Source organism: Mesoplodon densirostris, chromosome 6, assembly GCF_025265405.1.
Source record: "Mesoplodon densirostris isolate mMesDen1 chromosome 6, mMesDen1 primary haplotype, whole genome shotgun sequence".
NCBI classification, from domain to species: domain Eukaryota; kingdom Metazoa; phylum Chordata; class Mammalia; order Artiodactyla; family Ziphiidae; genus Mesoplodon; species Mesoplodon densirostris.
In genome coordinates, this window is record NC_082666.1 from 82426133 (window position 1) to 82444070 (window position 17938).

The 17938-nt window shown below is 39.9% G+C and overlaps 1 protein-coding gene across 2 annotated transcripts in view; it reads right to left on the reverse strand.

The window, feature by feature from the left end:
- TRPM6 (transient receptor potential cation channel subfamily M member 6) overlaps positions 1-17938 on the reverse strand; it is a 141010-nt gene that overhangs the window by 35142 nt on the left and 87930 nt on the right. For both annotated transcript variants that reach the window (XM_060100901.1, XM_060100902.1), the window contains exons 22-26: positions 16084-16258; positions 15765-15879; positions 11620-11813; positions 8893-9025; positions 63-1195 (exon numbers count right to left, since the gene is read on the reverse strand). In XM_060100901.1, the coding sequence (XP_059956884.1) occupies positions 63-1195; positions 8893-9025; positions 11620-11813; positions 15765-15879; positions 16084-16258 (1750 nt within the window). The remainder of the gene's footprint in view (positions 1-62; positions 1196-8892; positions 9026-11619; positions 11814-15764; positions 15880-16083; positions 16259-17938) is intronic.

The window sequence follows — 17938 nt, forward strand, 5'->3', positions numbered from 1 at the left end:
GAGAATGAGAATGGTAGCAATGCAAGAATTTAATACTAGTTGTAAAAATGTTTACTTCTTACTTTTAATCTTACAGATCTTCAATTTCTCCTCTTTGTGCAATCTCAAACTCTGACTTCTAATGAAGGGCCTGTCTCTACGAAGGGGACTGATCCGAAGGGATGTGTTTTGCTGAAGCCATGGTCCCACCTCTGAGCAATCCCTCTGGGCCAATCTTGTTGAGTTATCAGATAGGGATCTGTCCTGGATCTGCCTCTGACATTGTTCACTCTGTTTGGAGTCACAGTTACAAGTGGAGGCCAAGCAGGTTTGCCATTGTTTCTCGGTACTAAACACACCAGTTTCATCACCTTCTGAAAATGCCCAGTTCACGTATCCACCTCCAGTTTGCATGCTCGTGACTTGGGAAGGGAGGGAGGTCACTTTAATGGCTGCAGGTGTGCAAATCAATGTGGGTAGCACTTGCTCCCCCTTGTCTTGTCTGGCTGGTAACTGAGCAAGTGACTCATACTGCTCCTTGGTTTCCACCACTGAGCCCTGGGCTGAGACAACCGGGGTCTGCCACATCAGATGAACAGGGACCTCACTCTGGGTGACATGTTCAGTTGCCAGCACATCTGTACCTGCTTCCAAAGATGGTCTTGACAGAGGCAAGTTGGTTTCTGCACAATAAGGAACTTGCTCTAGATGAGAAGGGACCAGGAGAAATTGGCCATACTTTGGGTGTGCTTGCCTGTTCAGGGACACCCCAGCAGCAACTATACTATTTTCTGTTTCTTGCTTTTCCTGGTCATCTCTTACATTTGAAAACTTTCTGTCTGTACTCTCAAGAAAGGGTCCTGTCTGCACTCGTGGGGGATGCCAGCCTCTGGCCAGGCTCCGCAGCAAAGAAGGGGGCATGCTGTAACACTGGTATTTCTTCTTCTCAGAGATCTCCAGGCTGCCTAGAACCTCTGCACAGATGACATTGCTCCAGCTGTGGGGAAGTTTTCTGCAAGTAGAATGCTTTCTGTTGGCCAGGAGGGCCTCATCCTCTTGTAAGGTGTCAACAGCAGAAAGGACTTTTAAGGTATCCACTGTCAGGGCAGAGAGGTCCTGCAGGTGTCCCACCTGGCTGTCCAAAGACAATAAGGAGTCCCTTATGAAAGACACCTTTTCATTCATTTCTTTCAGTTGGAAGCACATTTCTGTAACCCTAGGGGAAAAAGGGAGGGAGAAAACCAATAAACACAGTAAGCCAATAAACACAGTACGTGGGAACTTGCCTTACTCTCTTCCTGTCCTGCTTCCATCCTTAGGTGGCTCCTCAGCCTAAACCGCCTCCCAAAGTTAGGTCTGTCTCCTGCCTTCTTCTCTATCCAACACACTCTCATCCCAGGTGATCTCACCCACTCCTGTAATTCCCACTATCACCTTAATAAGGAAAATTACAAATTGTATTTCTACCCCTTATTTCTCTCCAATATTTCAGAGCCACATTTCCAGCTTCCTGCTAGCTATCCCTTCAATCATCTCATCAATCAGCCCATTTGTATTCATTAATATATTCATTAATTTACAAGGCAAACATTTTAATATCTCTTATTGTCCAGCACTGTGCTATTTTGGTAGAGAAAGGAAATGCTGAGGAAGAAACTAGAATGATAAGAACAGAATCAATAATCAAATACATAATTAGAAAAAAAATTACAGCTCTTTTAGAATAATATTCCAAGTCTACAGTACAACCAGGCATCCCAACTTTCAAACAAAACCCATTTTAAGAGACCTACATTCAGAGAAAGCCCGATGCAAATTTTTAAATGACTTTGAATACTTTAATCCAAAATTATGATGTCTAGCCATTGATTCATGTAAAAGCAACACAAGGCACTTTCAACTATGCAAGTACAAAAGTAAATTGCAAGTAGAGTTAAATTAAATGTAACAATTGATTTCATTTAGAGAATTAGAAAGAACAAAGAAAATATATCTGTATATATCTCTGTAAATACCTCTGTATGGGGATAGGTTTTGTTTTGTGTCCTCCCCACCGCCCCAAAAGGTATGTTGAAGTCCTAACCCCCAGTACTCCTAGAATGTGACTTTATTTGAAAGTAGGGTCCTTACAGAGGTAATCAAGTTAAAATAAGATCATTAAGGTGTGCCATAAGCCTATACAACTCATATCCTTATAAAAGAGGGAAATTTGGACATAGAGGGAAGACAGTGTGATGATACACAGGGAGAAGACCACCTTATGACTGGAGTGATGCATCTACAAGCCAAGGAACACCAAGAGGTGTCAGCAAACACCAGAAGCTAGAAGAGGCGAGGAAAGATTTCTTCCCTAGAGCCATCAGAAAAAACATGGACCTGCCAACGTCATAATTTCGGACTTCTAGCCTCCAGAACTGTGAGATAACAAATTTCTGTTGTTGTAAGACACCCAGTAAACACCCAGTTTACTTTATTATGGCAGCCCTAGGAAATTAATACAGTTATCTAAGCTTAACAATCAATAAAATAAATTACAAAATACATATTTTGTGGTTACATAAAATGAAACTCATACACATAAAAATAAAACACAAAATTTTAAAACAAAAAATAAACAGGAAATTATTCTAACAAATACAGTGAGGTGTTTGTATCCCTTAAGTAGTCAAAAGTTTTTACAAATTGTTGAGAAAAAAAAATATAAAGACCCCAAAGGACATGAATAGATAATTCACAAAAGATAATGAAATGTGGTAAAATATCCAATCTCATTAGGTAAGCAGAGAAATTATCAATAAAAATAAGACAACAATGAGTTCGTCTACACTGTAACATTTTTTTAACCTAGCAAATTTTTAAAAAGAGACTTAGTGACTCAAGGTTGGCAGGGATGCAACACTGGAATGTTCAAATAGCCAAGACAAATGAAGAGGCAGGAATTTTACTATGCTAAGGCAGACAGATGAGATAGAATATTATGCAGCCATTAAAAATCATACTTACATTGTTAATAGTCATTTTCTTTGTCTATTTCTGATGGCAGGGGTGGGGATGTGGATGTCTGTTGTGTTCTGCATTATATACTTTTAAATTTGGTAAAAAAACTTTGTAAGTCAAGAAACAATAAAAATTAAAATATGTTTACAAGGAATATTTAATTATTTGGAGAAATGTTTTTGATGTGTAAGGTGGGTAGGGGGACAAAATGCAAACCTGTATAATTTTAACTAAAAATATATGGAAGACTAAACGGAAATAGACCAAATTTTTCACAGTGGACTCTAGCTTATGACATTTTTTTTCTTTCTTTTCTCCCTGTTTCATTCTTTTATTTGGAGGAAGGAGTATACTTTCCAATTTCCCAATAATGAAAATCTTTGATAAACAGAATAAAGTGAAAAATTGCAAGGGAGGAAACCAACAGTTTCATGGCTAACATGACCGTATGCAGAAATAACAAATTGCCCCCAGTCTTATTTGAGGGCTGGGAAAAGCAGTAATTATACCATGAAGAGCTTAGCACTCAGCTGTAGCAAGCACTTCCCAAAATAGTGTTAGACATTCCCTCTCTAGAATATATCTCAAGTCACATGTATTGAGAAATCTTCCACTTCTTCCTGGAAGCTTTGTAGATAGGAGTTAAAGAGTAAAGAGGATGGTATAATTTTGATTATCACCTATGTGGGTGGAACCCTCTCTTTCTTGCTTCAACTTCTATAACTCAGTAGAGCCTTAGTAAAGGCTTCTTGACTTTCTGGAACCTATAAAACTAGAATTGGCAAGGATGATGAAGGAAAGAGAACAAAATATATGTATATTCCCTTCCAAATATGCTTAATTAGAGCCTCTCCATCTAGTGCACTGTTTCAACTAATTCAAAAATTGTACAGTCCAAACAGCAGTAATGGAGACTCATTAAGTTCCATTAGCAGCAGTCACATGGAAGGGATACAATAGACACCAGCAACTATTCACAGCAACAGGTAACACTGCTACAATAGAGAGACAAATAACCGGGTCACTCTCAAATCAGGTCCTCTTGCTTTCATAGGCACTTCTTTTCTAAAGCTCAATGTCCTGTGAAATATATTTTAATTATATTCCTCAGCCACCATCTACATTAATTTAATCTAGTCTTTTAGTCATTCTGACATGTAAAAGAAATTCTCGTAATTTTAGTTTCCTCTGTGCAAGGTTTGAGGGTGGTGGGAAAACCAGCATGGTTATTATTTCATTGTGGGTCTCTGGACCAGATATTGTAAAATGAAATTATAACAAGTATAATCATAATCATCATGATAATCATAATATTCACTGAGCACTCATTATGTGCCAGGCATTTTACATTATTTTATTTAATCCACATGACCACCCTACTATCCCTTCATAAAAAGAGGTCACATGGCCAGTCACATGGTCAATGACAGGGTGAGGCTTCAAAGCCAGAGAGTGTGACTCCATATTCAATGGCATTAACCACTGCACTCCAGCACCTCTCAGCAACTCAGCAGGGATCCAGGCAAAGTTCTATTGGGGTCCTAGAGTCCCATGAAGGGGTAAATGAATTGCACCCACATTTTCCATGCTGGGAGTTGTTCACAAAGGTTTCTCAGTAAGGTTTCATGGAGAAATGATTATAGGACCAGCTCAAACTATAACTCTACTGTCACAATGCCCCTTATGATAAAGTGTATAAACTTTTTTAAAATGTAGTATTTCCCAAATATGACGTACCCAAACACACTTAATATGGAAAAATACCTAGTTAACATCTTACTCCATAGAACAGAGAGAGGAAAAACACTAGCTTACGTTACTAGGGACAAAAAGTAGCTGGCGTTCCAAATAGAGAAAGTAAGATATGAAACAGCCTTAATATATTATCCTTCCACTTTTACAATTCACCTAACTCTGTAAAGATATAGGTAATCTCTTCTTCAGAGATAGGCAAACATGCAAATATCTTCCTAACTTCCTTTCGCTCCCTCTTGAAACTACTGCTCAGTTACCACTGGAAAATATTCTTCCCTCTCTCCCATACTTCATTTACAAGTTCCCCAGAATGACCTCAACAAGGACAACCATGTAAAAAGAGGGCTGGTGAGATAGCTCTATCAAGAAGGAAAATTGATCGACTGTGTTTTGAAGTTAAATTAGGGCCTCATAATCAAATACTAGAGCCCTTGAAAGCATCTAGAATATTTTTCAGAAGCTACATAACCATCTACCACCTAATCCTTCTCTACTCAAATCCCAAGAAAAAGATTCAAGATAAATGTGATAGCATACGATGATTACTGGTGTTCAGTTTACTATTAGTATTATTATTATTAATTATTATTATTGAATTACTTTTTTTAAATGTCTGGTTCTCAAGTTTTTACTCTGTATTCACTTGACTCGTGATACTACCTTCTCCTGGTTTTCCTTATACTCTTCTGATCAATTCTTTTTAGTCTTCATGAGTTCCTCTTCCTCGGTCCATTACACAGGCGTTGACACCTCTCAGGGTGAGACCCTCAACCCACTGAGTCTCCTCACTCCACTTGCTTCCTGAGCATAAGCTCTTCCTCTGTCATAATTTTATTTTCCTAGAATAGGCAGATGACTCCCAAATTTCCTTGTCCAGTTCATATTTTGCCCTAGGGCTTCAGATTCACGTATGTAAAGTCTTCCAGACATCTCTGGATAAACACACCACCAGAATCTCAGGCTCAACAAAATCTAAACCTCACTGCTCTCCCCCACACCCTCCCTGCCATGCATTTTGTACTCTTTATCTTTTAGTGCCACCTTTCACCTAATTACCCTGCTACAGATATGAGTTATCCTGGACTTCATCCTCTCCCTTATTGCCACAGCCAATCCTTAACTCACCTCTTGAATTGTCCTCTCTAAATATGCCTTTATCCTCTTTGCTATGGCCTAAATGTTTGTGTCCCCACCTAAAATTCACGTTGAAATCCTAACCCTCAACAGTGATGGTATTAGTAGGTGGGGCCTTTGGGAGGTGATTAGGTCATAACAGTGGAGCCCTCACGAACGGGATCAGTGCTCTACTGTTTATAAGAGACCCCAACAGAGCTCCTTAGCCCCTTCCACCATGTAAGGACACAATGAGAAGTTTGTATCCCAAAGAGGGCCTTCACCTGACCATCCTTGCACCCTAATCTCAGTCTTCCAGCCTCCAGAACTGTGAGCAGTAACTTTCTGCTGCTTATAAGCCACTCAGTCTATGGTATTTTGTTACAGCAGACCAAATGGACTACAATACCTTCTTTCAATGCTACTACCAATTTGGCTAGTCCTTGGGCGTCATCTGTCTCCTGTATCAATCTCTCAAGTGGTCTCCCTAGTTCCAATTCTGAATCCTCAAATCCATATGCTAACAACCTAGAAGGTAAATCTGTTTGACCACCTAAAATTTTTCCTTAGTTTATAGTGTAAAGTGAAGGGCTCTCCATGACCTTGTTCCAGTGCATAATACTGGGGGGCGGAGGTGCCTATCTTTGACCCATCTTATCTATTTACATCCCTTTTCTTAAGGTTTGGAAGGGTATATGTATTTTAGAAGAAACTATACTCACAAAATTGGAGCCTAATTTTATATAATAATAGATAACTTTCACTGCTCCCTTACTATCCATTAGCACACTGCCACACAGTTCATCTATATTATCCCATGGAATCCTCACAACAACTCTAAAAGGTAGGTCTATTTTTGTGTCCATTTTACAGAGAAGAAAACAAGGCCCAGAGTAAACTTGCCCAAGTACACAGAGCTAGAAGCAGGACTTCATGCCGGCTCTGTAAACTCCTATCTGGGTACATGTTTCATACAAAGCAGAACCAAGCTGGCCCGCAGGACTCAATGAGCATAGCTACAAAGGAGGCAGAACGTGTGGAAAGGGGAAAGGGAAAGAAGGAAGCTCACAGAGTTTTGGCCTAAAGATATTATTTAAGTAAAACAGAATGTTGTGGGTTCACAAATTGTTATTTGATACTCAATTTTTTCCTCAATATTAAAATTTGATCTGAAATTCAATCAGCTACCTAAAATGTATTTACATAAATATGGTATTAACTTTTAAAGTTCAGAAATAAGTCATATGCCCAAGGTGACCATTTAGAAAGTTCTTAATGTGATTCAATTTCAAATAAAGCCGTATTTAAGGATTCACTATCTATCTATTTGGACATCAGAAAATATATATGCATAATTAGGTATAACATTTTATAGTCAGGTCCGTGTGTATTCAAAAGTAAGAGAACACATTTAACTTCTGCCAATTTGCTTCCAATTAAGAAAGCAATGCTGCGTTTTAAAAAATGCATATAATCACGGGGACTTAGTTAATAATACTGTATTGTACATTTGAACGTTGCTAAGAGAGTAGACCTTGAACACTTCGTCACAAGAAAAAAATTGTATGGCAATGGTCGTTAATGAGACTCACTGTGGTGATCATTTCACAATATACAAATATCGAATCATTATGTTGTGTACTTGAAACTAATATAATGTTATATGTCAATTATTTCTAAATTTTTTAAATGCATACAATCACATGCAGTCCATATTTTGATCCAGTGCTGTGTAGCCGCGATTAGTGGCACATGTACAGCAGCTTTGACCTACGAGCTTCTACGTTTGTCCACTTTCTCCAACACGCCTCCTCTTTCCTCAAGCCTCTGAATGGCACCCCCAAATCACACACACCCACAGACACCCTCAGCTGATGACTGCCGTGAGAACCGTGTTCTCGCAGCCTGGCTGCATCCTCTGGAGCACTCTCCATATTCTCTCCTGGCCCCCACTGTTAACTGCCCTTCCTGAGGACTTCACTCAGCAAATCACCTCCTCCCTCTGGCTCCTGCAGTTTCTCCCTTGCTGGTAGATCTTTTCCAGTAACAAATATATTACTTTTATTATCTCCACATGAAACATAACAAAAGAACTGCACCATGTCCCCATACCCCTCTTTACCTCCCTTCAGAGAAAACTTCTTAGAAAATCTGCCTCTAATCACTGTCTCTACTTCTAATCACTCTCCACATGCTTCAGTGAATCTGCCCTCAACTCCACTGCACAAGTGCTAGTCAGGCACCCTGAGACTATGACTCCATGATACCCAGTGCAACCAGCACCCTGCTACTCCTGGACTCACCTGCATCTACGTTTGCTGCTCCATCCCACCTCCCTCAAGTCTCTCCTCCTCAGCTCCCTCAGAGCCACCTTCCTGCACCAGGCTCCCAAAGCGGTCCAACCCAACCCCCAACTCCAGCAGACCCTTCACCACGATCCATCTCTATTCCCTTATACTACTTTTTTTCCCCTTCATTGTTCTTTTACTGTCTGACATTAAATTACATGTATCTTTTTTGTCCTTCACTCCACCCCCACCCCTCCACATGCACGCACTAGAATGTGAATGCTATGAAGGAAGGGACCCTGCTCTCTTATTCACCGTTTATCTCCACTAACTTAGAAGACTGCCTGGAACATAGTAGATGCTCAATAAATGTGCACTGATTGCATGAATATTATACGATACTAGAGGAAATTTTAGAAAATCAAAACCTCTGGGTTTTTTTTTTTTTTTTTTTTTTTTTTTTGCGGTACGTGGGCCTCTTACTGTTGTGGCCTCTCCCGTTGCAGAGCACAGGCTCCGGACGCGCAGGCCCAGCGGCCATGGCTCACGGGCCCAGCCACTCCACGGCATGTGGGATCCTCCGGACCGGGGCACGAACCCATGTCCCCTGTATCGGCAGGCGGACTCCCAACCACTGCGCCACCAGGGCAGCCCAAACCTCTGGGTTTTAAAAGTAGACCTTTCTACTTTTTTCAGACATTCTAGTAGAATCAGGTTTAGGTAGCAGTTTAGAGAGTGAAAATACATATATAACTTTTACCTTTCTGACGTCACTCGGATTCGTTCCTCACAACTACAATGCAGACCTTCCATCTTCTCATGGAAGTATTTTTCCACACACTGTTCTTCAAAACTGTGAAGTTTTTTCAGATCATCCTTACTCAGGTAGAGTCCTATGGAAATAAGTATAGTGCATAAAAAGAATCATTATTCATCCTCCATAGGAAGCTGAAACAGTGTCTGAGTGACTTTTCTTCCATTGGTATTAAAAATGGATAAAACCATAGCTTGCATGATAATAGTTTGCTGCCTTGTCACACTGTATTCCTAATATTAATTGGGAAGCACTATGGTAGAAATAACTGGAGACACAAGGCTGGGTCTTTCCTTTTTGTCCTATAAACAGATGTGGGAATTTGAATGTGACTCGTGGAACACTTTATCTTCAATATTTTCTTAAATTAGAATACTTTTACACATAAAAATTCACCACATTTATATGCATATGGAAGTTCCCCCACCAACTGGTTTATCAGTCAAAATGACAATAAGTAACCTACAGGTTAAAATCAAGGTTAGAAGAAGTCAAAGTCTGTTGAAATTAATCCAGTAGGTAAAAGAAAGTTTTACCTTGTTGCACTGAGTTTATATATACACTGAGTTTCTATATACTAAGTTCTTCTATTGAAGAAAGAGACATTATGACCAGTCAAAGGCCTATCAAGGCTATACTTCTTCCTTGACAATTACAATTAATTCATTAAAAGACACGTCATTTCATGATGTTATGAAACTAATACAATTCTACATCAAACTCAGCAATCACATTTGGTCTACCACCTTGACTCTTACTCTGACCTAGCAGAAAAATGCATTATCTTTTGAGCAAGTTTCTAATACTTGTTAAATATAAAAATGCTGTTGCAAAAAGGGTAAAATTGGAATATCCTCTTCCTTCAATCATTTCACCTAAATTAGGAAAAAAAAAAGAACCATTAAAGTTCTCCAGAATTTATTAGAAAGGCAAATGTTCTGTAATTTTCCAATAAAATGAGAGACAAAAATATTCATTTTAAAAGAAAATATTCATTTAAAAGAAAATACTCAGCCATAAAAGGTGTTCACAACTCAAAGGTACAATGTTTTCTGATTTTTATGGCTTGGAAGCATCTTTCAGACACCAAAAAAATCCCCATCCCCACTCAACTCTAAATGTGTGTTTGCATTAAAGAATCTTGTATGAGTAAGGAACTTTAGAATTGTATGATTTGAGCCTTCTGTGGATTCCTGAGAGCAAACAACCCACAGAGCAGTTCCAATGATAGGTGCAGCTTGCAGTATGTGGCACGTTCTTGTGACTGTCCACCAGGTGGCACTGCTGCCCCATGTGCAAACGTCTTGATCCTCAATACAGAGAATCAAAGACAATCTCACAAAAATTTAAGAATTTCCCAGAATTCAGGGTGAATGTACCTCTGTCCATCAGAATATTTCCTCGAGTTTTATACCAGAATGAAGTAAAATCCCTAGTTGTAGCTAGGGCAATACCCTGAAATCAAACACATCATTTCTGCAGCAAAAATCAATGAAGGTCCATACTACAAGGGATAAAGAGGATAAATGGCTTACATTAGTCCCATTAGCCTCTTCTGTCCAAATGAGTCTTTCTCTAACTTATGAAGAAAAAGACTTTCCATTTTCAAATGTATTTTGAATTTAGGGATTGAGATAAAGGATTATAAATTTATGCTGTCCATTTCCTCTATATCTAGGAGTTATCTAGAAATGGGCCTAGTACCAGTGGGCCTAGAGGAACTACAAAAGATCTCTGAACCACAAGAAGGAATGTTCTCTTATGACAATTAGTATGACAGTCATATCATGCTATATATGAATAAGTAAAATGAACTAGGAAAATCTCAAAATATGTCGAGTTAAGCTTTGCAAAAAAAAAAGAGAGAGAGAGAGAATCCACATTTCTGCATCCTGAGTTGAAGTTCTTGAAAATATGAAACATCTATAAAGAATCACCTCCAGGGGCCTCCCTGGTGGCGCAGTGGTTGAGAGTCCGCCTGCCGATGCAGGGGACACGGGTTCGTGCCCCGATCCCGGAGGATCCCACATGCCGCGGAGCGGCTGGGCCCGCGAGCCATGGCCGCGGGGCCTGTGTGTCCGGAGCCTGTGCTCCGCAACGGGAGAGGCCACAGCAGTGAGAGGCCCGCGTACAGCAAAAAAAAAAAAAAAAAAAAAAAAAAAAAAAAAAAGAATCACCTCCATATTCAGTAGATTAGAGAACCAGAGAGCCATGATTCTGGTGAATAAATTAAGCAAAGTCTGGTTTATCTATTTCCCTTAGTCCACAAGACCTTCTGTATCCTTTCGATTTGGAGTCCATCTTCAACAACAGGGAAATAAGTATGGGTCACTCTGACTACTCTCTAGGAGTTATTCTGACGTCTTCCCAGCTAAACAGAGTAAAAACATGGGGTTTTCCAGGTGACAAAAAGCCTTTACACATCCAAGCAGAGATTCTGTTCCTACCTATTCCTTTCTTTCAAAGTATCAGCTACTTTTAGCGAAAGGTACTACAACCACATAATGAGATTCATGTATTTACTTAGACCCAGGTGCTCAGCTGATACTCGTCAGTTAACTCCCAGAGCCTTCCATCCTGTGCCCTGAATTTAATCGACAACGTTCCAGGTGTCTTCACCTTGGATCTCCACTCTTGCACTCTCTTCCTCCTGTCCCACCAATGAAAACTTACTTAATCCAACATCACCCTCTTCTTGGTCATTTGGAGCTTGGTGATGGCAAAGACGGCGAAGGAGGAGACCAATGTGACTCAGCAGGATAAAAGGCGGGGGCAGCCAAGGCTTCTTGTGGTAGGTCATGATGTAGCGATAGCGATTGTATTTCCACAGGTTATTTGAAATGGATTTCAGATCTATGTAAACGTTACTGTAAGTTGTAGTAAGAGAGGGACAGTGTTTTAATATGGAATCCTGAAACATAACGGTTAGACTATTGCTTTATTTTCCAACTTTTATGATTGGTTCGCCTGACATGGACGGTAGTTAGCCAATAAAAATAATATCCATTGCATTTACGATTCTTCTTCCACCAAACAACATACATTAATCACCTTCTACATTAAAATATACTCATCAGAATAAGCAAAAGGTAGAAATTACAATCAGAGAGAAGAAAATGCCAACAGTTTAAATGCAATGAACAGAAACTGTCCTCTGGAAGTAACATTATTCTTGATTCACCATCTCTTCTCACATAAGAAGGTCTTTTCAGTCCATAATTCATCATTCGTGGTAAACAGCTTTAATGTCCCTCTATATCACCAACCTTATGAAGAGATTCTCCTAATGTCAAATGTGAGAAGTGCTAGAATAATCCTAGTTAAAACATTCAAACGAAAGAATATTAATGAAGAAGAAGAGATGGAAGAAAAATCAATTCATCCTAAAATAAGTCAATAAGCAGAGCTTCGATTCAGCAGCTAGATCAATTATTTAGATTAACCTTACAATAAAAGTGACTCCTTATTGGTAGGCCACCTTGGGATTTTTCTCCCTTTAATTATATTATAATATGCAGATAGTGCAGTAAATATGTTGATATTATAGAACTTGTAATAGAAGTTGTGGTGAGTGGTACAAATTCTCAAACAACGTATCACCCTTAACTATTTAACTTTAAGTCTATAACATGATATGGGTGGGGAGGACACAATGGAATATCCATCTTAATATTTTGCTTAGGCTAATATGTAATTTATTTTCTTTAGAGAAAGATGGCAGAGAAGTACTTGAGAAGGGCAGCCACATTTGGCAAATAAAAATGCAGGTAACCCTAAACTGCATTAATGATAAAGAGAAGGAACCCGAACTATCCTGGAGAAAGCCAGCTTAGGATAAGAGGAGGAGTGAAGTTTCAGAGTTCATAAAGTAGATGAAGGAAACATTGACGACTGACTGAGTTTAACAGTAGTTCTCAAAGTGCAGTCACTGAGCCAGCAGCACTGCATCACCTGAGAACAGGTCAGGAATGCAAATTCTTAGGCCCTATCCCAGAACGACCCAATTAGCGATCTGTGTCTCAGTGAGTCCTCCAGGTAATTCTCCTGCACAATCAAGTTTGAGGGCCACCAAAATTACATGTTACTCCCACTCCAAGTGTGATCACAGCCTGCCCACCAGCAGGTGGCGACCTTCACAGTGTATTTCAGGTTCTTTGTAATTACAGAATCTGGAAAGGGGCCTTTGGACAAGTAGTCTGATCAGGGGTTGCTCAGCTTGTGTGGTCCTCAGTGTATTCATCTCAGTGAGAAGACTGGCCTGTGGGAGGATTTGTCAGCCTCCCTTTTGACACCTGCCGTTTTTGAGAAACAAAAATCTCATACCCACTCTTAATCTTATTTGAAATGTCAAAAAAATAGCTACAGTAATTAAAACACCAGCAAATGTTACAAGTGCATAAAATGGTGAGGCTAAAGGGAGATGATAGCTATCATATAATCTTGTAACAAGCAAAAAAGTATGTTTTCCCCATATATACGCAACAACAGTCCTTTTTGTGTGTGTTTTTATTTTGCTTGACTTCAGCCTTTATCTCCTCTACTTTCTTTACTTAACTTCTATGTATTGATTTCCCTTTTCTTATCTATCTCTCTTCAGTGAGATAATTAATGAATAAAATACCTAGTACAGTGCCTGGCATAAAAGAGGCATTCAGAAAATACTAGTTTCTTCCCATCACTTCACTTGATTTCTTTCATCCATTAAACAAATATGTGCCAGGCAGTCTTTTCAGTGCCTGGGATAAACTCATGGGCAAAAAAGGCCAAAAAAAAAAACCCCAAAAGGGCTTCCCTGGTGGCGCAGTGGTAGAGAGTCTGCCTGCCGATGCAGGGGACATGGGTTCGTGCCCCGGTCTGGGAAGATCCCACATGCCGCGGAGTGGCTAGGCCCGTGAGCCATGGCCGCTGAGCCTGCACGTCCGGAGCCTGTGCTCTGCAACGGGAGAGGCCACAACAGTGAGAGGCCTGTGTACCCCCAAAAAAAAAAAAACAAAAAAACAAAAAAACAAAAAAACAAACTTGTTCCTGTGGAGCTTATATTCCAATATAAGAGATAAATGGGGGGGAAAAACACAATATAGAGATAAATTATAAAATATATTTGTACATATAAGTGGGTAGTATAAAGAAAGAAGAGTAAGGGGGACCAGGCATGCCAAGGAGATGGTCGATGGAAAGGCGGCTGCACTTTTAAGTAATATCCTTAGGTTAGGACTAATTGAAGAGGGGACATTTGAGCAAAGGCTTGAAGGAGGTGAGGGAATGGACCACACTGATATCTGGGGGAAGAGCATTCCAGGCAGAGGGAACAGCAACTGCAAACACCCCTGTGTTGTTTGAAAAACTGAGTGTGGCTGGAGAGGCATGGATTCGGGGAACAGTAGTGTGATGGGTGATTGGAGAAGTAGCAGGGAAGCTAGGTCATTGTAGAAACTTTGACTTTTATCCAGAAGGAAATGGGGAACCTTGAATGGTTTGGAGCAGATGAGTGACATCATCTGACATATGTTTTAAAGGTCATTAGGGAATAGAGTGATTAATTAATTAATTTTAAAAAGTTAAGTGTCGGGCCTCCCTGGTGGCGCAAGTGGTTGAGAGTCCGCCTGCCGATGCAGGGGATACGGGTTCGTGCCCCGGTCTGGGAGGATCCCATATGCCGCGGAGCGGCTGGGCCCGTGAGCCATGGCCGCTGAGCCTGCGCATCCGGAGCCTGCGCGTCCGGAGCCTGTGCTCCGCAACGGGGGAGGCCACAACAGTGAGAGGCCCGCATACCGCAAAAAAAAAATAAAATAAAAAAATAAAAAGTTAAGTGTCATTAGGGCTACTGTGTTGAGAACAGAATATAGGGGCCAAAGACAGAAGCAGAGAAATAAATTAGGAGGCTTTGTGGTAGTAGCAGTGGGGTGGTGAGAAGCGGTTGGACTGATGATCTATTTGAAGATGGAGTCAACAGGTATTCCTGACAGTCTAGAGCTAGAAATATGAGACGCATTAAGAATGCCAAGGTTTTTGGTCCGAACAATGGGAAAGACGAAGCTTTGACAGAAACATGTGGTCTTCCTTATAGATTTGGGAAAGACTATAAGCAGAATAAGTGTATGTTGGGAAAGAGGGGAGATCAAGAATTTGGACACTTGAAAGTTCAGACATCTATTGGGTTGGCCAAAAAGTTCATTCGGGTTTATCCGTAAGAGGTTATGGGAAAACCCAAACGAACTTTTCGGCCAACCCATTATACATCTGACTGGTAATGGAACAGGAGAGCTGGATCTACAGGACTGAAGTTCAAGAAAGAGATCTAGGCTGAAGATATAAGTTGGGATTTGTCAGTATATATATACAGGAAACTGAACAAGATCACCAAAGTGTAAACAAAAGGTCTGGGCCCAGGTACATTCCAATGTTAAAAGGTTGAAGAGAATATGATGATCCAGAAAAGAAGACTGAGAAGAAGTGAAAAGTGATATACAAGAAAACAGAGAATGAGATATACTGAGAGCCAATGAAGGAAAGTTATCAAGGATCCTTTAACCAACTTTCAGCCTCATCAATTGTTACTCTCCATGATTCCAAATTATTGCTTAATTACAGTGTATGATCTCCTTTCAGTCTGCTTTTATTACACTCTCTATTTATTGTTTTTTCTCTTCTCATACTCTGCTGCCTTCCTGCCAGTAGTTCCATGCCCATATTTTAAAACCATAGTAATTAAACATGAAACACACAAAAAACAACAAAGCTTACATGTGAATCTTTCAAAATACCTGCACCCATTTTTGATTCATACAAAATAACTGTATTTGATTAAAATAACCTACTTGAAGAAAGCAATCAACAGGTTCACCATGATGATATATTGCACGAAGAGGTAGACAGCTTGCAGGAATGGAGTAAGAAAAGAACCAGGAGGGCAGGACGGCTGGCTTGAACAAACTACAAATAAAGAATTTAAAAGAATGAGAGATAAGGTGAATCATAGTCCTATGACTCTAGACAAATATTTAGCATATTGACTTAGCAGAATACCACAAACCCTTGACATTTTTAAGATTCAGGTGGTTGTTTTCCAGGGTTCTTTATTACTCTGAGTATCTACAAAGGCTCAATTGCTGCACGGTGGTGGAATCCCCTACGTACCATCTATCTCTGAAGCATAGACTTCTCCATAGATCATCCAGTATGGCTCAAACACGATATCTCGAGCAAGGCTCCAGGACGGAGGCTCCTTTGGTGAAAGGATGGCCTTGCGTGCCACTCCAAAGCTCAGCAGGACGATGGCCATGATGATCACAATGTAGAACATGTTTGCAGTCTGCAAAAAAGCACAGCACAGCCAGAAGTTTACTACAGATTTGAAATTTAAAACAAGTCAAACACCTGCAGCCATCATAATTATACCTGCCAATAATAAGACTGTCTAGTCATTGACCAAAATGCCTAGTCCATGAATAGCTGGATTTCCTTTGGCTAAAACATCTTGTTTTCTCTGCACAGTATATGTTTCAGGTCAATGTAGTCTATGGAGTAATTTAAGTGTGCTAACTGTAGAGGATCTGTGCTTCTTTTTTTAAGATGTGATGAAATATGAATAGCTTTTGATTAGCTAATATCTAACTTTTCATCAGAGGTTAGGAAAAGAAAAAAAAATAGGGATATTCAAATTAGTAAAATGGCTCCTATTCCCAGGATTATCTTCAGGAGTTAGAGTCTGAGAAATTGATCAGGCCAAGAATCTGCTCCAAGGTACTGAACTCCAAGATACTGAACATCCTAATGAAGTGAAGAATTTTTTTTTAAAGATGCAAAAACGACTATAAAATGATGTTTGTTAAATCCAGTGGTTCATTAACTCCCAAACACGTAGTCTTTGCATTCAAAGTAAGCCTGATTGTTATAATGAACAATGGAGCACATACGGTACACACATGTACTATACACACATATATATATAGCACATGTACTGTAATTTTCTAAAGGCTCTTTTAAATAATTCATTTCAATTACTAAATGTACATCAGTTCAACCCACTTGTTCCCTGTGGCAGAGACATACTCCGTGAATATTCCATGAGCTTCCCTTCCATGAGGCAGGAGCCACCTGACCTATTCCTGGCCAATGGGCTGTGGAGTAACAATGATTTGAGTAACTTCCCATCCAGAGCAGTTAAAAGCTGTTAGATTTTCTCCATCCCTCTTATCCCATTATAGGAAACCTCAGAAGCCACATGTTGACACAGCTATGTCCCAAGATGGAACGATTTGGGATCCCTGAGTCACTGGGTAGAGGGCGGCCTCCATGAGCATACATCAATCTTTGTATCAGGGAGAAATAAACTTGTGCTAAGTCACTGAGATACAGTGATTACCTCAGCATAACGTACTGAATTAATACCAATGTCACCAAGACCAGAGAAAATATTGCTGGTCTAAGAGAAAAGTATAAAATAAAAAAAATCCATCTTCGGAATCCTGGAGGTTCTCCCTTTTCCATCTTCTTCCTTTGTTTCAACACTACCTTTCCTTCTCAAGAACTTGCCCCTTCCCTGCCAGTGAGTATTCCAGAAGAAAAAGCAAAGATGATCCTGAGATACTGTCCTTCTTAGGTCCTGTGCAAAGCCAGTTGGACAGGGCTAATACAAGTGCACAGTGAGCTCAGATGGCAGACAGAGCCAGGTGGCCCAGATTTGAATCCTGGCTCCCCGACTTATGCCTTTGGGAAATTCATCTGAACTCCATTTCCTTGAACGTAAAATGTGGATAATAATAGTACCTATGTCATAAAGTTGTTTTGAAGATTAAATGAGTTAATACATACAAAGTACTTAGAACAATGTGTGGCCCACAGTAATCACTATTTAAGAGTTGGCTGGGGGTGGAGAGATAAAAAGACAAATCAATATTTCAGCAGAAAATATTATTGGTGGTAGCCTCACATAAATCTAGCCCTCAGGAATTACTGTGCTCAGAGACAAATATGATTCAACCCCCCATCA